Source organism: Archocentrus centrarchus, chromosome 16, assembly GCF_007364275.1.
Source record: "Archocentrus centrarchus isolate MPI-CPG fArcCen1 chromosome 16, fArcCen1, whole genome shotgun sequence".
Taxonomy (NCBI): Eukaryota; Metazoa; Chordata; class Actinopteri; order Cichliformes; family Cichlidae; genus Archocentrus; species Archocentrus centrarchus.
The window spans coordinates 16,005,856-16,027,799 of NC_044361.1; the positions used below are offsets into that span (position 1 = coordinate 16,005,856).

A 21,944-nucleotide genomic window follows, 5' to 3' on the forward strand; every position below is an offset into this window, starting at 1 on the left:
TGAAGCTTTATCAGAGACATATGGCCAGATTATGCTCATAACCTTTGTTCAAATTGCAGCTCAGACTTTAGTAGATGTAGACCTGATAATCTACAAAATAACTAAAATAAATAAATTAAAATAAATAAATCAACAATAGCGTTTCAATTTTTAAAATTATATATAAAACACCAGCCCCCCAAATTGCCCCCAAACTGAACAGGGAGAATGACTCAGAGAACAGTTTCCTGGTCTTAACTGACAGGAGCGGCACCCGGTGTGGTCTTCTGCTGCTGTAGTCCTTCTGCTTCAATTTTCAGTGTGTTGTACATTCAGAGATGCTCTTCTGCATACCTTGATTGTAATAAGTGGTTATTTGAGTTACTGTTGCTTTCCTATCAGTTCAAAGCAGTCTGGCCATTCTGCTCTGATCTCCGACACAAACAAGTCATTTTCATCAAGAGAACTGGTGGTCACTGGGTATTTTTTCCTTTTCTGACCATTCTCTGTAAACTCTAGAGATGGTTGTGTAGATAGAACAGCAGGTTCTGAAACACTCAGACCAGCCTGTCTGGCACCAATAACAATGCCATGTATCTGTTGTATATGTAAATATATGTACATATGGATATATACATATATGTATGTTTTATTTTCGTAAACTGTTTTTTTTTCTTTTAATTTTGATTGTTCGAAATAAATTCTAAAAAAAAAAAAAAAATCACTCAAAACAACTTTCTTCCCCATTCTGATGCTCTCTTTGAACTTCAGCAGGTCAACTTGACCATATCTACATGTCTAAATGCATTGTATTGCTGCCATGTGATTGGCTGATTAGATAATTGTGTTGATGTGCAGTTGAACAGGCATATTTATTGAGATGAGCAGTGAGTGTGGAGCTTTTCTTTGTATGGAACAGTTTAAACTTGTATTTGGGTTTCAGTGACAAACTTCGCTCAGTTTGACAGTAGCTGCTCAGATTCTCTGAATCATTTATAACATACTGTACCAGAAAATATGAAATCCCTAAAATCATTGATGCTTATATGGAAAAAACATTAATTTCATATTGCTGAACTATTTGCCCAGACAGTCTTTTATGCAGTGGCAAAACTCTTTCCATCTTTACTTCTGAAAGAATCATCCTGTCTTTCTTCTTAAAAGAAAAAATACACTGAATGGGCTTGTTGCTGCTATTCAGTTGAATTTATTTTTTGTTATACTTTGTAAATATCTTATTGGGTGTTAACAACAGCTTATCAGAACTTGTCTCTTTACCATCTCTCTTTTCATGACCGCATACAGCTGTATGCTCTTCTTAGTATTTTTCTGTGAACCTGGGGCCTCATAAAAAGTGTGTGAGGAATAAAACAAACTGCTAAGAGGTGCTATGAACAAAATTTTCTGTTTAAAGCACCAGCAAGTTTCATGAAGCCTGAGCAATCATTTGAAATATTTACATCTGAATTCTTATGGTAAAAATATATATATGCGAAATCAAAGGGTCTAAAGGTGTACAGACAGACTTTGATGATGAGACACTTGTGAAGAACATTGTGGCAATCAGAAGTGACCAAATTAACAAAACAAATCACTGTAAAAAGAAAAAGACAAAGTCTGAAGAAATAGGAGGGTGAAACATTCATGCCAAACTAATTACAGCTGCCCTCCACTTTCTACAGTTTAAAAGTGGAGGTGACCTCAGAGGACCTGGACATAACTGAGCTTCTCCTGAATGTGCTGTCAGACAAATCTCTGCCATAACCAGGCACCAACCTTTTCAGCAGCTGCAAGGCTCTTCTCATAAACTTCTGTCCCACAAAAGCGTATATGATAGGGTTCAGGCAGCAGTGCGTATAAGCAAAAGACTCGGTGACTGTTACTGACATCCTTACATTTTTGTACCAGCTGGAATTATTTGGGATTATATCTCTTTCCTGGAGAAAATTCAAGAAAAGGGAAATGTTGTATGGGACCCAGAGCAAGAAAAATACAACCACTATACAGATGATCAGTTTGACTATGCGGTGCTTCTTTGTGGTCCTCATGGTCAACAGAGTGGGGATGATCCTGGAGTAGCAACCTACCATCACCAACAATGGAATCACGAGACCCAGCACATTGGTGGTGAACAGGTCATAGCGCTCCCAGACTGTGCTATTCTGGGGATAGTCACACTCGAACCCGTGGGAATCTTCTGTTTCCTCTGTGAAGATAAAATCCGGCAGAGACACAAACAAGCTCAGCATCCAAATGAGCACGGTCAGAATGATGGCTGCCCTCATTGTGCGATAACGTGCAACCCTGTGAGCGTGCACGATGATCATGTAGTGGTCCAGCGTCATGACGACCATGAAGAAGATGCTGCTGAAGAAGCCAGTCTGGTGAGAGCCGGAGATTAAACGGCACATGAAACCTCCAAATATCCACCGGCCGACGCTGACGTAGTGAGTGTAGAAAGGCAGCGTGAAGACAAAGAGGAGGTCGGAGAGAGCCAGGTTGAAGAGACAGATGTCTGTCAAGTTGCTCTGATTGCGGTGCTTCGCCAGGACACACACCACTAGCCCATTACCTTTGGGAGAGAAAACATTATAAAGGTACCTGTCACATGTAAAACAATATCCCCTCTGTCTCTTTCTCTCTGTGTGTCTCAGGTCGCTATTTTGCATATAAACACACCTGCACACATTGTTTGGGTTGGAAAATTGCTTTCCATTCCAGAAAGGGCAGCAGATCCCTGCAATGTGTAAATACAATCCTTTCCCTAGAGTGAACACAGAAGAAGACACACCTACCAATGAAGCCCAGGATGAAAACCAAACTATAGAGAGTGGTGAGAAACACTTTGTTGAATTCAGTGGGGATGTCAGGAGAGTAGGTTTCATTGTCATTAAAATAGCTGTCGTCATAATAGTCCTCTGTGGCATTCCATTCTGCAGAGAGAGGTTTATTATTATTATTATTATTATTATTATTATTATTATTATTATTATTTCAACACAGGCTGTGAAAACTAAGAAACAGCACATACATATCTGGATACATATGCCTAATATGCTACATGAAAACAGTGACATCCTGTTACCATAAACACGTGCTGCTGCTGGTGGAGGTGAATAGAATTTCATTTCGGTGCTCACAGCATTAAAATGTTAGGTTACATTTAATAATGTAGCTTCAAACGTTTTCATTGGGACAGAAGAAGAAAGTGTCTGTTTAAAAACTGCTGACATGTTGTTTCTTTTTTTTTTTTCCTTTGCTATGAGAACCACAAATGATTATTTCATTCAGCTCTGCTGTAGTGGGGTTTCAGGCCATAGTCAGGTGATAATTGATTGCCACCTGTTGGTTGTCATAGGTACTCCTTCCTTGGGAAAGCTCAGCACTCCTTCACATTACTGCTTTATGAAAATAGGATTTAAAGCTCTTTTATACTGTCTGTGATTTAAACCTGTAGCTATTCTGAAGACAGATCCTCTGAGGCTAATATAAATGAAAGAAAAGTTACTATTTCATTTGGTCTCTTTGTTAATGATAGTTTTTTAAACAGACACTTTTGGCATATAATGATATTATTATTAATATTATTTAACAATGTTATTAATGTGGGTACTATAATTTTACAATGATATTGTTACATTGTCTACCTTAAAAAAACACGTGTTTGTGGGCAAAATGATTTTAGATTGCAGCAAGTATTAAGGTCAACTTCAAATGCATGTGGCAGCGCATGTAGTTTGTACAATTTTACAAACATTGTTCAAACATAGTAGCCAAAAATCAAAAGATCACTAGACTAAATATAGACAAAATATAGAAATATATGTTATAAAGTAGTTGTGATAAAATTTCAGTTACAACATTTGGATTTAAATCAATAGAACAATGCGTACGGCCTTAAAGATTACAAAATTAGATTTTCAACAACTCTGAGAAATACGACACTACACAAAGAAATTCTGGATTACTGGAAAATGTGTTCACCTGACATGGTGATATCTCAGTGATGGCTTTTCCAACCAGTTGAGTCAGGAATTACTCTTCAAGGTTCCTTTTTCCCGTCTTTCATTGATGTGATGCCTTTCGAAGTGCAGAAATGAACTAACAATCTTAAAGTCTGCAGTCCGATAAATAGGAGCACAGAAACAGATATGTAGATTTTGTTTCCTGTATGTCCTCAAGTCAGATCTTTATCAGGAGTCTGCTCTACATCTAGACACCAAAAAATACTTCAAAGAGCAACACAGCACATGGTGACACAGATTCAGTTTCAGAAAATGACTGTTGGATTTTTCTTAAAGTGTCAGAAGTTTATTATTTGTTATAGTTTTTGTTACTATTTTTACTTATTTCTTCTTCTTGCTCTCACCGTACATCACTGCTGCATATCGTGGGCTCTACACTCACAGGACACTTTAGTAGGAACACCTTCCTCGTACTGGGTTGGACCCACTTATTTCTTCATGGCATAGATTCAACTAGCTGCTGGAAACATTCCTCAGATTGTGGTTCATATTGATGTGATAGCATCATGCAGTTGCTGTATATTTGTTGGCGGCACAGTCATGAGGAGAATCTCCCATTCTATCACATCCCAAAGGTGCTCTATTTGATTAAATGTGGAGGCCATTTGAGAACAATGAACTCATTGGAGAAACCAGCTGGAGATGATTTGAGCTTTGTGACATAGTGTGCTGCACTGCGGAGAGCAGCCATCAGAGGATGTCATGAAGAGATGCACATGGTCAGCAACAATAGTCAGGTAGGTTGTAGTTTGTAAGCAATGATCAGTTGGTAGTAAAGGGCCCAAAGTGTGCCTTGAAAATATCCCCCTCATCATTACATCACCAGCAGCAGCTTGAACTGTTGATAGAAGGTAGGATGGATCCATCCTTTCAAGTTGTTTACAACAAATTCTGACCCTACCATCCAACTGTGGCAGCAGAAACTGAGAACCATCAAACCAGGCAACATTTCCCAAATCTTCTATTGTCCAATTTCAGTGCGTTTCCTGTTCTTAACTGACAGGAGCGGCACCTGGTGTGGTCTTCTGCTGCTGTAGTCCTTCTGCTTCAAGATTCAATGTGTTGTGCATTCAGAGATGCTCTTCTGCATGCCTTGATTGCAATAAGTGGTTATTTGAGTTACTGTTGCTTTCCTATCAGTTCAAAGCAGTCCAGCTATTCTGCTCTGATCTCCGACACAAACAAGTCATTTTCGTCAAGAGAACTGGTGGTCACTGAGTATTTTTTCCTTTTCTGACCATTCTCTGTAAACTCTAGATGGTTGTGTAGACAAATCAGCAGGTTCTGAAACACTCAGACCAGCCTGTCTGGCACCAATGACCATGCCATGTTCAAAGTCACTTAAATCAACTTTCTTCCCCATTCTGATGCTCTGAACTTCAGCAGGTCAACCTGAGGATGTCTACATGTCTAAAAGCATTGAGTGTCTGCCATGTGATTGGCTGATTAGATAATTGTGTTGATGTGCAGTTGAACAGGCATACTTATTGACATGAGCAGTGAGTGTGGAGCTTTTCTTTGTATGGAACAGTTTAAACTTGTATTTGGGGATTCAGTGACAAACCGCTCAGTTTGACAGTAGCTGTTCAGATTCTCTGAATCGTTTAATAACATACTGTACCAGAAAATATGAACTCCCTGAAATCATTGATGCTTATATGGAAAAAACATTAATTTCATATTGCTGAACTATTTGCCCAGACAGTCTTTTATGCAGTGGCAAAACTCTTTCTATTTTTGCTTCTGAAAGAATCATCCTCTTTCTTATTCATGATAGTAATAATTTACACAGTGAATGGTCTTGTTGCTGTTTATCCTATAACCTATTTTCCACACACCAAGGTATTTCTGTAGTTTTCTGGAAAGTGTACTATTTTGAGGCAGGAAAAGAGAAAGTAAAAAATTTATTCAGGTGAGGAGTTTATTTTGTGTTCTTTCAAATATACTTTGTAAATGATCTGATTGGCTGTTACCATCAGCTTATCAGGAATTACAGAGGTTAACTGGATCAATTTTACTTCAGTATAATCACAAATGATGAAATCTTTATTATGAAGAGGGAAATCTTTATTGTAGTTCCTCCACTAATGGTCCCTGGCAGTAGAACATGCTACTATTTTATGATGGGGACCCTAATAACCTACTTGATAAATTAATTTGGGACAGTCTCTTTACCGTCTCTCTTTTCATGGATGTGTACAGAATTTATCATCACAGTAGCAATGAGAAATGGCAGGACATGCTCACTGCAAGCTGTTCTTCTCCAATATGACAACACAGTTTATGACTTTCATTTGAAGTTAAGTTCAGGATCTGCAGTTTCATTTCTTGTCTTAAGAAAACTACCATACAAAATCAGGATCAGGAAACCAGTGTATAAGGCTGAACATCAGACTCTGTAGAAATATGTGAATTAAAGTAAGTGTGCAGGTTTTGGTACAAAGAAGATTTGAAATACTAGTAAAAGTCACTGAAGCAACAAGGAGAATGTATTCAGGGTGTAAAACTCTACACTATATATACACATATATAATTATGAGACAGAAGTCAACACTGGAAAGGTTGTTCCACATCAACTTATCAAATTCCATTATAAATGATGGCATGTGAAACATGTAAAATGTACTTCTAGCACCTGACTCCATACTGGTGTACATGTGATTGAAACCGTTTTTGCACAAGTATAAAATGTTCTGTGTTATCTTCCTTGGTTTGTTTGTGTTGTTGTATGTTGGTTTTTTTTGTTGCTGTTTTTATTGGTATGTTTGTGTCAACTTGCAGGCACATTTAAAATGTGTGAAAAAACTGTGACAGCCTGCTGCAAACAACAGGTTCCATTTAAAACACCAGCAAGTGTCATTAAGCTTGAGCAGAAGAATGCATATTTGCATCACACACAAACACTTCAGATTCTGTAAAGCAGATGGCAGTGCTACAAGGTTACAATGATTTTATAAGTAAAGAGCCTTTACAGCTGAAATCTTACGGTCAAAACAAAAAATTATACCACTGCAAAATCAAAGAGTCTAAAGGTGTACAGACAGACTTTGATGATGAGACACTGGTGAAGAACATTGTAGTATGAGGATAACAGAAGTGACTAGGGTTTAATATTTTTCCCGAAAATGACATGAATCAAATCCCGGGAAATGACGAGCCATTTCCCGGGAATCCCGGGAAAAAGTTTATTTATTTTTTTATTTTAATTAGGCCTTCTGTAGCCTGTGTCGGCCTTAACCTATTGTGATATTGTAGAGGTAGCTTTCCAGCTATGTCCTGTTATGCCCAGTAGGGGGTAACGTCGGCTTGATTAACGCAATAAAACCTACATCTCAGCATTTGAGTGCTCGAGCTATGCGGTGTTGTATCGTTCCTCAACACTCCCTTAACAAATATAATTCAAATATTCCTCCATTGTACATGGAATTATACCAAGCTATTTTACAACTGCTGGTGCAAAACAATACGGTTCATCTCCACAGCATTGATAAAGGCTCAGCCACGCTGTCGTGGCGACATCTGTTGCGCTATATCTCCACCAGTGGAACGCTGTAATAGTCATTGAAAAGTTAACTACCGTACTACACTATAATATGGCATAACACAGGGCCTTGAGTAATGCACTACGACTTGGTCATTGCCATTCTGGCAACAACAAATTTATAACACCGTGTCTGAGGGTTAAAGTAGGTTCGCTGTGAATCGTCTTTTGAAAAACTGGCCAATCCTTATAGCCTAAAAAATATACATTTTCCTCAACTCCATTTTAAAAGCGAAATATGTTAAAGCAATCTATTTCATGATAATTTCTTCACACATTAGGCCCGTATCCTAATTCATGATTGTTAGTAAGCGGCTGCAAACGAGGAAAAGAAACACTCGAAGTTAAACAGATATTTCTTTATTGTTCAGGGCAGGCATATTTTATAGGCTATATAATGCAATATAACAATATATAATATAGAATTATATAATACAAAATACCTTAGGGTAAACACATTGCCTACGATTTCAACAAATTAAAGAGGAAAAAAGTACAACTGTTTAATACCTCTATTAAAACGCTTGAGATGAAGGCTGAAGCCTCAAACGGAGGCTGAACGTGCCTGAAATGAAGAGTAATGCTTTTCGCATTAAACGAACCCTTCTCTCAATATTTCCTTAAATTTAACTTTCTGAAGCTTTCTAAATCGACGCGCGCGACTTTTTTCCCGGTTTCCCGTCTAACGTTTCCCGGGAAACGGGAAATGGTTCTGATCGCATTTCCCGGGAATCCCGGATCCCGGGATTAAACCCTAGAAGTGACCAAATGAATGAAACAAATCACTGCAAAAAGAAAAAGACATGGTCTGCAGTAACAGGGTGAAACATTGATGCCAAACTAATTACAACTGCCCTCCACCTTCTACAGTTTAATACTGGAGGTGACTTCAGAGGACCTGGACATAACCGAGCTTCTCCTGAATGAGCTGTCAGACAAACCTCTGCTGTAACCAGGCACCAACCTTTTCAGCAGCTGCAAGGCTCTTCTCGTGAACTTCTGTCCCACAAAAGCGTAAATGATGGGGTTCAGGCAGCAGTGAGTATAAGCAAAAGCCTCGCTCACTTTTACTCACATCCTTAAGTTTTGGTCCCAGATTTTATTGCGTGGGATTTTGTTTTCTTCCTGAAGAAACTTCAAGAAACGGGAAATGTTGTATGGGGCCCAGAGCAAGAAAATACAACCACTATACAGATGATCAGCTTGACTATGTGGTGCTTCTTTGTGGTCCTCATGGTCACCAGCGTGGGGATGATCCTGGAGTAGCAACCTACCATCACCAACAATGGAATCACGAGACCCAGTACATTTATGGTGAACAGGTCATAGCGCTCCCAGACTTTGCTCTCCTGGGGATAGTCACACTCGAACCCGTGGGACTCTGAATCATTTGTCATTGCTTCTGTGAAGATAAAATCCGGCAGAGACACAAACAAGCTCAGCATCCAAACGAGCACGGTCAGAGTGATGGCTGCCCTCATTGTGCGATAACGTGTAACCCTGTTAGCGTGCACGATGATCATGTAGGGGTCCAGCGTCATGGCGACCATGAAGAAGATGCTGCTGAAGAAGCCAGTCTGGTGAGAGCCGGAGATTAAACGGCACATGAAGCCTCCAAATATCCACTGGCTGACCCTGGCATAGTGAGTGTAGAAAGGCAGCGTGAAGATGAAGAGGAGGTCGGAGAGAGCCAGGTTGAAGAGGCAGATGTCTGTCAAGTTGCTCTGATTGCGGTGCTTCGCCAGGACACACACCACTAGTCCATTACCTTTGGGAGAGAAAACACGATAAGGGCACCTGTCACATGTAAACAAAATACTATCACCTCTGTCTCTTTCTTTCTGTGTCTCAGGTCGCTCCTTGGCACATAAGCACACCTGCACACCAGAGTCTTTACCCTAAATTATTTAAAGTCAGTAGGTTGGGAAATTGTTCTGTCTCCAGAAAGGGAGGCAGGTTTGTGCAATGTGTTAACACAACTGAGTTCCCAGAGCATACACACAAGAAGACACACCCACCTATGAAGCCCAGGATGAAAACCAAACTGTAGAGAAATGTCAGAAACACTTGGCTGAAGTCCTTCACATCGGTTATGTCGTCAGGAGAGAAGCCATCTATGTTGCCATAAATGTAAGAGCTGTAATTGTATGATGTGGTATTCTCTGTGGCATTTGCACCTGTAGAGAGAAAGAGAGAGAGAGCTGTTTGAAGTTGATTTTACTAAGATCACCATGTTCCTTTCAGCTCTGCTGTTTTGGCCTTTCAGCCCACAGTCAGTTGATAATGGGGGTTATTGTGCCACCTGCTGGTTTTCATAGGTACTCCTGTCACAGCAATGTCCGTCACTCCTCACAGTGATGCCACTGCCCTCTGTTCTTTCTATGATTTAAACCTGTAACTAATCTGAAGACGGGTATATGAGGCTAAAAGCCAATTACCCCCATGTCACCATTTACCATCATAAACCTGGGCACTAAACATTAGTATTTCTTTTGTTCTGTTTGTGCATGTTACGATCTTTTTGAAAAACTTTTTTCTTTTGCATGTAATGAGATTATTCATAATGTTACCACAGTTGTACAGTATTATTATTATCCATGCATTCTCTTCCGCTTATCCTGCTCAGGAGGCAGGAGCCTATCCCAGCTCTCATAGGGCGAGAGGCAGAGTACACCCTGTACAGGTTGCCAGCCTGTTGCAGGTTTAACACAGAGAGACAGACAACCATTCACACTCACACCTATGGGCAGTTTAGAATCACCAGTTAACCTAACCCCAGTAACTGCATGACTTTGGACTGTGAGAGGAAACCGGAGTACCCGTAGAAGACCCACGCAAACACCACACAGAAAGGCCCAAGCCAAGGGGAAATCGAACCCAAAACCTTTCAGCTGTGAACCACTATGCCACCATACTGCCCATATCATTATTATTATTATTATTATTATTATTATTGTTACTATTACTATTACAATACTTAACATTAAAGATAACATATACTCAACATATACATGTTTGTAGATGTTAGAAGATATAAAAGCCTTGTCAAAGGTCATTTTCAAAGACATTGTGAGACTGCAGATATTTTTAACTTTTTTGCAAACAATTTTCAAGCATAGTAACCTCAAATGAAATGTTCCCATGATTAAATATAGAAAAAGAAATCAGGAAGTATTTGAGGTATTAGAGCTTTTGAATTTAAACGCCTACAATAAAGTCTGCAGCCTTGAACATTGTGCATTATAACACAAATATATGTTCAAGAACGCTGCAAAATATCAATCTACAAATATTGCAGATTCTGGATTGCTGTTAAAATGTGTTCACCTGACATGGTGATGTTTCGGTGATTGCTCTTCCAACCAGGTAGAGTCAGGAATTACACTTCAAGGCTCCCTTTTCCCCCTCTGATGGACGTGATGCCTGTACACTCTCAAAGTCTGCAGTCTGAAAAAGAGGAGCACTGAAACAGAAGTGCAGATGTTGCTTCCTGTATGTCCTTAACTGAGAGCTTTACCAGAAGACTGTCTGACATCAAGAAAGCCAAAAATAATTGCAAAACAGCTTGTGGTTAGATACATTTTCACACCTTCAAAACTGAATGTTGGCTTTTTTTTAAGCAACCAAAAAAAAAAAGGTTCAAACTGTTTATTTTTTTCATATAGATTTAGTTAATTTGTTACTTTTCAGTTAAATCAATTTGGAAAGTGTCGCTCTTGTTCAAATTATTTACAGTTTGAAAAAAAAAAGTCCTTCATTTAATCGAAGGGTTTATGATTACTGATTATTTGGGTATAAGTGAAAACCTCTTCACTGTAAAATTTGACAAGTTGACCTTACTTAAGAAAATCTTGGAAACCGATTGCCCTGAAAAATGTAAGTAAGTATAACTATTAAGTCTTATGTTTGTTTACTTAACATATACTTGTTCAGTGTACTTAAGACCTTGTTGTGTGAACTTAATCGTGTTAAGTTAAATTAACTTAGTTTAGTGAAGTTGTTTCAACTCAGAAATAGCAAGTAAATTGACCTGTTCTAAACTTAGCTACATCAAGTTAGTCCAACTTACATGAACAGTACAGTTTACTTAGTAGACTCTAGGAAACCGATTGCCTTAAATGAATGAAGTAACTACAACAAAACATGATAAGTTCACAAGGTTCAATGTTTTATTTTTAACAAAATACTATCCTTATATTCTTAACAAAAGGCCAATGTGGCCACACATGAACAAATACAAAACTAATCACGTTTTTACCCTTCCACAGGGCTCAATAACAGTAATACCAGAAAGATGCTTAAGTAAGCTACAGGCTGAATGAGCAGCAACTGAAACAGTTTATTTTGAACTGTAACAAGTAGGCACTCTAGCACTGTAACATTTTTTAAAAAAGTGATTTAAGTAGTTATATATGGAGGACAGATTCTGACATACTTGGCAATAAACAGAAATAAATAATAGCTTGATGAAGTAATTCATGTGCCAAACATTGCATCCAACAAATACAAAATAAGAACTTTACCAACTTATTTGATAATACAGTGCAACAATGCAAAAAAAAAAATCAAATTAAAGTATGATAGTAAGTTAAAAAAAATATTAAATGAATACACAATATGAAAAAACATAGAAATACAAGTAATGGCATAAAAAAAGAAACCAGACTGAGCATCAGTCTCTGAATGAAGTCAAAGGTGCTTTTTAGGACTGTCAGGATGGAGGGCATAGATCAGTCCAAATATGAAAGGCATAGATCAGTCCAAATATGAAGGGAATAGATCAGCCCAAATATGAAAGGCATAGATCAGTCCAAATATGAAGGGCATAGATCAGCCCAAATATGAAAGGCATAGATCAGTCCAAATATGAAGGGCATAGATCAGTCCAAATATGAAGGGCATAGATCAGCCCAAATATGAAGGGCATAGATCAGCCCAAATATGAGACAAACAGCTTGATGGTGGCGTTCAGTGTCAACCATGACAATTGTACCTTCCAGAATGATAACATGCTGGATGGTTCAAGGTGAAGAGGCATTCGGACCTGGTTGCTGACTGACTTCAGGAATAACAGGCAATAATCCCACAGGAACCTGGGTGAAGTCTGCCACGGCATCTGAATCCTGTTGATATTAAGAAAAAAAAAGAGAAAAAAGAATGGGGTGAAAATCTTGATTCCAAGTGCAGAACCTCTAACAAACCAAATTGCAATACGTACAAAAGAGACATTGTAGAAGTCTCTTTCATCACCCCCGAGGAAAACCGAGACATCGCAGGACAGCAGTCCTCATGGCAACATCACTGGTCTACAAGAAGGGAAAAACAATAAAAGTAAGCAAAAGCATCTTCTGAAGAAAATGAATCACATTCTTCACAATAAGTGATACAAAATAATTGTTCTGCTCGTTGAGAGCACTTATTTAGTGGAATGCATTGTATTTTTTTCTTCCATGCTTCCATGTCCAGAGCATTATAAGCAAGCAAAGTCGTAAAAAACAAAGAACGGCTCTCACTGGCCGCTTTTCCACCGACGGGGTTCTGGTGCCAGTATTTGAACCGTTCAGCAGTTTTTCCACTCGAGGCTTGTTCCTGAACGTCACATTAACCTCCATGACCGAGTGAAATTAAGGCTACACGAATGTTAGCAGGCCTGGTTTACGCTTACAAACATGCTAACATACTGCATTTGAAATACAGGTAATTAATGTTAAGAGCTCTTATCATGGACAAAACATTAAAGGCTCTCAAGTAAAATACAGTACATGGCAGTTTTAGCTAATATTGGCCCATAAGCCCATGCTAACATTAACATTAGCATTAGTCTGCAAATACGTTTATGCATCATCATGCAAAACTAGCCTGTAACAATACATTGAATAATAAAGTCATACATGACACATAAAAATATAATGAAGATGAACAGCTCACCTTTAGAGAAGATTAGCTTCTTCCAATGTGTAAGTCCACAGGGTTTCTGGAAGCTTCCCGCACTTCTGTACTGCGCATGTGCACTGCTGAACTCACCCCAGCATTCACTCCAATAACAAAAATATTCAAGTCCAGTTTACACACTAGAACTTAGCCTTGTACCTTCTCAGGCTAAACATGTACATTACTCACATTGCTTGAGTTAACTCAACAGTATAGTGAGACTTAAGTAAAGCACACAAACGTAATTTAAGTAAGAATAGGTATTACCTTTTAGAGTGTTCCTTTGGTTTTGGTTTTGAGACCTTTTGCTTTTCAACATTTTGCATCACAATTTGCAGCTTTGATTAAGAATGCACGTGCCTGATTTTAGTGTTTGTTCAAAGATTTCTGTTCAGAGTAAGCTTAAGTGTTTTGTGCAATATTACTCTAAAATAAAGCATATGTCTGTCTTCATGGTTTTGCTCTCTGTTTTCTGCCATTGTGGCACGTCAGTTTTGCCTCGACTGTCTTCTATGCAGTGGCATAAATGACATCATGGTTATTTCTGAGACACTCATCATGTCTTTTTTTTTCAAGTATGTCAATGAAGTATAGAGCCAGCTGTAAAATTTCAACCGCACTCTTTTATTTCATAGCATTACATATTTCCAGCTCTCTCTCTAAACTTTTGTGACTCAGAATAAGCATATGTTAAACATGTGCACGCATGCGCGCGCACGCACACACACACACAGTTTCCGCATGTGGTAATTGTCTTTGTACTATTTGAATTGCATATGGCATTTGAATGATTTGCAAGACATTGCATTGTCTTTTTTTCAATAACAGTTTTAATAATAATATTAATACACAGTGTCTCAGCTTTTTTGTGACCCTATGGTTGTTGCTTGCCCTGGAACTTACTTCCCCCCCACAAGGTACTGCTTTGGTTTTTTTGAAAAATGTTCCTGTATGTATTAATATGTGCTGCCAAACACAAATATACGTCTTATATAATCTGATAGGCTAAAAACAGCATTTACCTTGTCAGGAGCTCAACCTGCTCAACTTTACTTGAGTATACTCAGTTACTGAGAACTGTTGTAGTTCCTCCTCCACCAATTGTCCCTTATCCACAGTATTCCTGACTTCGCGCCAACTACCCTTAATTCATAGCGGAAGAATCGGTTGTTTACTTCCGTTTGTGCTGTTGTTCACGGTTGCGGGCTTACACACTTGCCGTTCAGTTTAACATTTTAACACTGCAGTTTCTTTTACCTGGCCTAAATGGTACATCGGAGGTGGAGACAAGGAGGTATAAGGTACCACCTTCTGTCAAATGCATGTCAAGATCTTATCAGTAATAGATAAAGATCTATAGCATAGATAAGATAAGCAATTTTCATATAGATGACGTCATATTTTTAATTGAATGTAGATTATAAAAATTGATAATATTATGTAAGGGGTATATGGAAATGAATGTCAGGGTTGGTGCTTATGTGTCACTATAGGGGAGGTGGGTGAAAGTATACATAAATATATATATATATTTATATATATATATATATTTATATATTTATTTTAATTGGGTATTTTCTTTTTATTTTGTAAACATAAATAAATAAAAAGGCACAGGACTTGTCATTTCATTTGTGTGAGACATTACAGCATGTATAGTTTGTTTTTTTTTCTTTTCATTTTTTCATTCAGCTATGACTGAAACATTTTGCTGTGGCCCACATTGGAAATCTTTACTTAATTTTATTTGTATATGTTTAATTCCGTCTAAAAAAAGTAATGAAATCAAGATTCGTTTTACCCGATTTTCGCAAAGAAGACAGCACAGGACACCGTTACTGAGCCTACTGAGACCTCTGTGTGCCACCACGAAAGTGATCATAAAATAAGTCAGACAGAAAGGTCGGCAAGCCTGAACTTTCGCCCCCTCCTCCCTTCCTCTCTGCCCCCGCCTCTCTCTCTCCTGCTCCTCCTCCTGCTCCTCCCCTGCTCCTCCTCCTGCTCCTCTCCTCCTAAGTTAGGGTTTTGTGTTTAATTCTTCTGAGGAAAAAGAAAAATTAAAAAATGAAATTGTAAATTAAAAATATAATTGAAAATAAAAGCAAATAAAATAAAGAAAAAGAAGAAAAGCAAATGAAAATATATAAGCAAAAAAAAATAAAAGTAATGACAAAAACTAAAAAGTAAATGAAAAACAAAAAAATGAAAGCAAATAAAATTGAAAATTAAAAATAAAATTTGAAATAAAAAATAAAATTGAAAATTAAAAAAATAAAATTGAAAATTAAAAATGAAATTGTAAATTAAAATAAAATGTAAAACTAAATGTAAAAAATACAATTGAAAAAATAAAAGTAAATGCAAAAAATGAAAGCAAATGAAATTGTAAATTAAAAAAATAAAATTGTAAATTTAAAAATAAAATTGTAAATTAAAAATAAAATTTAAAAAGTAACTAAAATTAAATTTTAAAAAAGTAAAATAAAAGTAAATTAGTGAAATCATCTGTTTTTTTTTTTTAAAAGTTTCTGTTTTCTAGTTCCACTGACCTGTAACAGAAAATAGACACTAAAAACCTCCCCTCCCTCCTCCCTCCTCCCCCCTATGTTGAGCCTCTTTGAGATCTTATCCACCTCTCTGTATTACAGTGTATTACGGTATTGAAAAAAGAACCTATGCCCCCTATTCAGGGCCTCTCTTTTCACGGTAACACCTCTGTTTGCTTTAGGTAAGATACAGAAAAATAACGGTCACCGAACCTCTTTAGCTTGCTGGACACATCTGTTTTTGTAAGATAAGAACCCCACACCCCTTTTCCATAAAATTGAAAATTAAAAAATAAAATTGAAAATTAAAAATTAAATAGAAAATTAAAAAATAAAATTTTAAATTTAAAATAAAATTACAAAGTAAATAAAACCAAACTAAAATAAAATTTTTTAAAAAGTAAAATAAAAGTAAATTAGTGAAATCATCTGTTTTTTAAAAAAGTTTTCTGTTTTTCTAGTTCCACTAAAAAACCTCCCTCCTCCCTCCTCCCTCCTCCCTCCTATGTTGAGCCGCTTTGAGATGTTATCCACCTCTCTGTATTACAGTGTATTACGGTATGGAAAAAAGAAAACCAATAATTTAGACTTCAGTGGGGCCCCACCTATGCACCCCTATTCAAGGCCTCTCTTTTGACAGTAACACCTCTGTTTGCTTTAGGTAAGATACAGAAAAATAACGGTCACCGAACCTCTTTAGCTTGTTGTACGCATCTGTTTTGTAAGATAAGTACCCCACCCCCACCCCACCCCTCTTCCGATCAATCAGTTTCGTAAATGGTCCAGACTTTTACCGTGAGCACATCAGAGCCTGTCTCGTTTATGAAAAAAACAACTGAACCTACTAAATAGAATAGAATAGAATAGAATAGAATGCCTTTATTGTCATTATACAGGATGTACAATGAGATGGGAGGGCCACTCCTGTTCAGTGCCATACAACAGAAAATCAAACTCTCTAAAATAAAAATAAAAATATTATAACCTAGTATAATCAAGAAATATACAGAAAAGCAACAATGTATAAAATATACAAAAATAGAATGTATAAAAAATATATACATACATTGGTGCATCTGTACATTGTAAGAAAAGTAAATAAGTGTATACATATAATAATAATGAAGATGATGAATATTGCACTTGGCGAATGAATATTGCACTAGTGAATGAATACTGGATATTACACAATATAGGAATGTTAGATATTGTTCAGTATGAATAATCTAATATTGCACAGAGATGTGGGTGTTGCCACAGTTACGGTGGGTGAGTGTGAGAGTTCAGGGTGGTGATTGCTCTGACAAAGAACCTGTTCTTGAGTCTGTTTGTTCTGGCAACCGTGTAAAACAAGTGATTGGCAACTTTAGTTAAGGTAAGTTACGTTTATTTCCCCTTTGTATGTATAGTTCCAGCCTCATAACTCAAAAAAAAAAAAAAAATATATATATATATATATATATATATATATATATATATATATATATATATATATATATATATATATATATATAGGTTATTATAGATCACAGACCTGCCTTAGAAAGAAGAATGATAAAATCTGCCATTTGGGTGTAAAAGCTAACTGTCAAACACACAAACCTATAAAGAGCCTCAGTGTAAATATGTTGTTAGTTTGTTCCTCTAAATGTGACTCTTGGACGGTCGCTAGGATTTTTGTAAAGACATGGTTTATACAGGTATATCAAACTCTGTTTTTAGGTTGTAGGTCATTTAAAAAATACTTTCTAAATTTTTTTTTTTTTTTTTTTTTTTTTTAACTTTTGTGTTAGATCACACGCTCATGGCTCCATTTCAGATACAGATGTCAGTAAGTTTTTTTTTTTTTTTTTTTTTTTCACGGCATGTCTTGATGAATAAGAGGGTCATAGAACTTTTTTTTTTCTTCAGATGCTGGATTGATTGGGGAGGCGGATATTGGTATGTTTTGGGGTTTTTTGAGGGTTTTTTTTTTTTTTGGTATTTTTGTTTTCAGACAAAAAAAACAAAATGCTTTAAAAATAAGAAACTTTTTAAACCATTTCAGACATATTTGAGTTAGACCTCTATCTTCACATTCAGAGACCTTTGTCCCCTCAGTAACAGGACTGGGCTCAGCTTCTAAGGGCAGCAAGCTAGTGGAAAGCCAAAGATAGATTCTCCGTGGTGCAACCTCAATAGGAAAACATCTCACAGTTGACAGAAGTGACAACCCTGCCACAAATTTTGTCACATAAGTTATTAAAAATAGGTGAGTATGTTTACTATGTTTGTTTTATTAATTTAAAAAAATCTGTCTTTCAGGAGGTAAAGGTGTTATTGGAGCTCGCATACCAATACGCAGAAGGACGTGGAGAAATGAGAGGAGGTGCAGGGGCCTATACACTAGGGTTCTTTTGTAAAACATTTACACCTGTGTTAGAATTATTAACCTTAATAAAACATTTACAGTCATGTCAGAGTTATTGACCTTAATAAAATAAGTTTTTTGTTTTTTTTAAACTGGATTTTATTGAACAATAAAATGTCTAGTAATGATTATTTTAGAGATTTAAATGCAGCTTTAGCCTTGTTAGAGGGTGAAAATAGAGAGAACGCTAGTCAATCCAATCCTGAAATCATCTCTTTGACTCCTGTTATTGATGCTGTGAACTCTTTCAACTGGCTACAACTATTGGACCCCCAACTCTCCCCGTGTTGATAATACATGAGATAACCCTATTGAACCCCCTCAAAATCAGACACCCAGTCATGATACATTTGATGTTTTTGATGCTATCGATAATGTTCTAGCTCAATTACAGTCTAACCAACAACCTATACCGTCTGAATTAATAGCCTGTTAAAGCAGAGCCCCCGTGAAAATCCCTGTCCTTACTGTAAGGACGGCAATTGCAGTGAGATCAGCAAATGCACTGGGCTTGACATGCATGGAGTTCTGCTCCTGATTTATACTGTGTGTAGTTAAGTTATAGTTTTATTAAAAAGGCCCATCAAGGCCAAACTGTTATAATCTCTTGTGGTTTTCTGTCCTACTCTCTTATCTCTGCTGATTTTACTAGTACAGTCTACTATATTGCAATGAAATGCAGTATATTCTTTCATTTGGGACAGATCACATATTTTTAAATGACTATGCATAGTATATTTACATATTTGGTATTGCTGGATTTAGAAAATAAGCACATTAATTCAACAAGCCTACTGTGTTATATGACAATACATGCGACATAATAAAACTTGGGACTGAAGACTCAATTTTGTCAATACTTTTCAGTTGGGGCACTTCATACATTAAGTGACTTAACACCCTGATTATGCAGGCCATATTTACATATGTATTGATGGATTCAGCACAACCTCATCTTTCCAACAAGCCATCATATATGTTTCTATGACAAACCCTGGCAAAGCAATTACAAAGTAAATAAAAACATTTTGCATAGATATATTTTTTCCATGTTTGCCTATTTTAGGTATGTGTTCCAAGGTCTCTATCTACCATACTTTAAGATATTTCCATCCAGTTTTTTCTAGTGGGTAAAGCAAAGTCCTGACTACATACATGTCTATTCTGAAAGCTCTCAGGCCTTATGTTATTAATCTACATCGGTTTTGGGGGTTAACCCCATATGGACAGGCTGTACTTGAGTTCTTTTTTAGTTTTGGGTATATAACAATATCTATCAATTTAACCATCTTGGCAGTAAAATATTTTTGGCCAAGAATCCATTTCGTATAGGGAAGACATCAGAGATGAGGAAAAACATGGTTGGGTTTAGTTCTACCTCCAGTAGGTGTATGTCAAAATTTGGGGGGGGCATTGTCACTAGCCTAGTGGATACGACGCCACATTGAGTGGGTGGGCCCCGTTTCTGTGATACGTCAGTGTATATGTCTATGGATTTACTGAGCTAGCGGAAATCCTGCTGACTGAAGGATGGAAGTTTGTTCATTCAGTCTGTTTACATGTTTTGTTATCTTACACAGGAGGAAGCACTTTTGGTGAAGTCTACTTCACTGCAGACTGTTTTTTAAAGAATAAGTCAGCCTTTAGCTGTTTTTGCTCTGTATCTTTTCTGTTTACATTTTAATAGCACAGCTGTTAGTTTTTTCTTATGAAGGAAAAAAGCATTAATTTATTTGAGGAGCATTATTATTTAAATATGCCAGTGGTTTATTTTTCAGCAATCCCTCATGCACATCTACAGCTGAATGTTAATAAAAGTGTCTGTGTGACATTTGGGACATGTAGCTTTGACTCAGAAGTACCTTTTTGTTTATACCTTTGGGAAGAAAAAAATATCAAGATATATTTCTTATATCGCCATTCAGATAAAAAAATTTTGAGATATTATTTTGGTCCATATTCCCCAGCCCTAGTAGTTCTAAACATATTTAGGGTGTTTTTTCTTTACTTTTTGTCTCTTTTTCTTTACTTTTTGTCAGCTGGTTTACCAAAAGAAGCCATCTCATGCTATGATATGAGCTGTAAGAATCCTCAACATAGCGCTGAGTTATGCACTATGTATGAGAATGCTGTGACGCCCCTTCTTACCTCAAGTAAGCCTCTGTATAAAACCAGCTCACATGGTATCAAGCCAGGCTGGAATGACTATGTAGGAAAGCTTCATGGAGGGTCCAGAAGGGCTCTTAAAGCATGGGTTGATTTGGGTAAACATAGACATGCCCCTTTGTTTGAGTATTAAAAAACAGGCAAATGCAGATTTTAAATATGCTTTAAGATTTATAAAGAGAAACAAAAACACTATGAGGTCTGACTCTTGCAAGAAAGTTAAAAAATAATGTCTAGGACTAGAAATTAAGAAAATAAATAATTGCAAAACATCACTTCCAACTACTATTGATGGTGTCAGAGATGTAAAAGAAATTACTCAGTTACGGCAGGAACACTACACTGAGCTGTTTAATTGTGTCAAAAGTAACGCTTATGTGGTGGGTGACATACATAGTAATGAGAATGTGATTGTCTCCCCTCAAGAAATACATAATGCAATCATGACACTGAAAGACAATAAGGCATGTGGTATGGATAACATTTGTACTGAGCATCTGAAAAATGCAAGTAGAAAACTCTGTCCACTACTTTCTATGTGTTTCACTGGCCTTTTAGTCTCCAAAGATGATATTCCTTTCCCCCGACAGCCTTGATTGCAACTACATGCAAATAATCAATTATGCACATTAGGTGATGGCGTCATATAGCAACTTCTAGGGGATGCTGCTTGGGCTGCTGCACCTACAGCAGCATCCCCGACATCACCGACATCCCCGACATCACCGACATTTCTGACATCACCGACATCCCCGACATCACCGACATCACCGATGTCGTTGTTGATACTAAACTAATTCCAGATGTGCTGACTGTTAATTATCATCCTATTGTCATCTCTGACCATGCTCCTCTCACATTAGATATCAAATTTCCCATTCAACATCGATATGTAACACCGTGGAAGTTCAATCTTTTAATGATGTAAACGGTGATGTCGGGGATGTCGGTGATGTCGGGGATGCTGCTGTAGGTGCAGCATCCTCCTATTTTTTATCTTTCTTGCAAGAGTCAGACCTCATAGTGTTTTTGTTTCTCTTTATAAATCTTAAAGCATATTTAAAATTTGCATTTGCCTGTTTTTTAATACTCAAACAAAGGGGCATGTCTATGTTTACCCAAATCAACCCATGCTTTAAGAGCCCTTCTGGACCCTCCATGAAGCTTTCCTACATAGTCATTCCAGCCTGGCTTGATACCATGTGAGCTGGTTTTATACAGAGGCTTACTTGAGGTAAGAAGGGGCGTCACAGCATTCTCATACATAGTGCATAACTCAGCGCTATGTTGAGGATTCTTACAGCTCATATCATGGCATGAGATGGCTTCTTTTGGTAAACCAGCTG

The 21,944-nt window shown here is 37.2% G+C and overlaps 1 protein-coding gene, 1 long non-coding RNA gene and 1 pseudogene across 2 annotated transcripts; all 3 read right to left on the reverse strand.

The window, feature by feature from the left end:
- Positions 1-1,655: 1,655 nt before the first annotated feature.
- Positions 1,656-3,970, reverse strand: LOC115794004 (C-C chemokine receptor type 2-like). The gene is made up of 3 exons (XM_030749231.1): positions 3,964-3,970; positions 2,775-2,912; positions 1,656-2,551 (listed from the first exon to the last, which is right to left on the reverse strand). Exons 1-3 carry the CDS (start codon positions 3,968-3,970, stop codon positions 1,656-1,658), a joined length of 1,041 nt encoding a protein of 346 aa, XP_030605091.1.
- A 4,439-nt stretch (positions 3,971-8,409) lies between these two features.
- Positions 8,410-10,879, reverse strand: LOC115794005 (C-C chemokine receptor type 2-like; annotated as a pseudogene).
- Positions 10,880-12,579: 1,700 nt separating this feature from the next.
- On the reverse strand, positions 12,580-13,543 carry LOC115793992 (uncharacterized). Its single transcript, XR_004021151.1, has 3 exons — positions 13,474-13,543; positions 12,764-12,851; positions 12,580-12,668 (listed from the first exon to the last, which is right to left on the reverse strand). It is a non-coding gene; the product is annotated as an uncharacterized LOC115793992 (long non-coding RNA).
- Between the last annotated feature and the right edge of the window lie 8,401 nt (positions 13,544-21,944).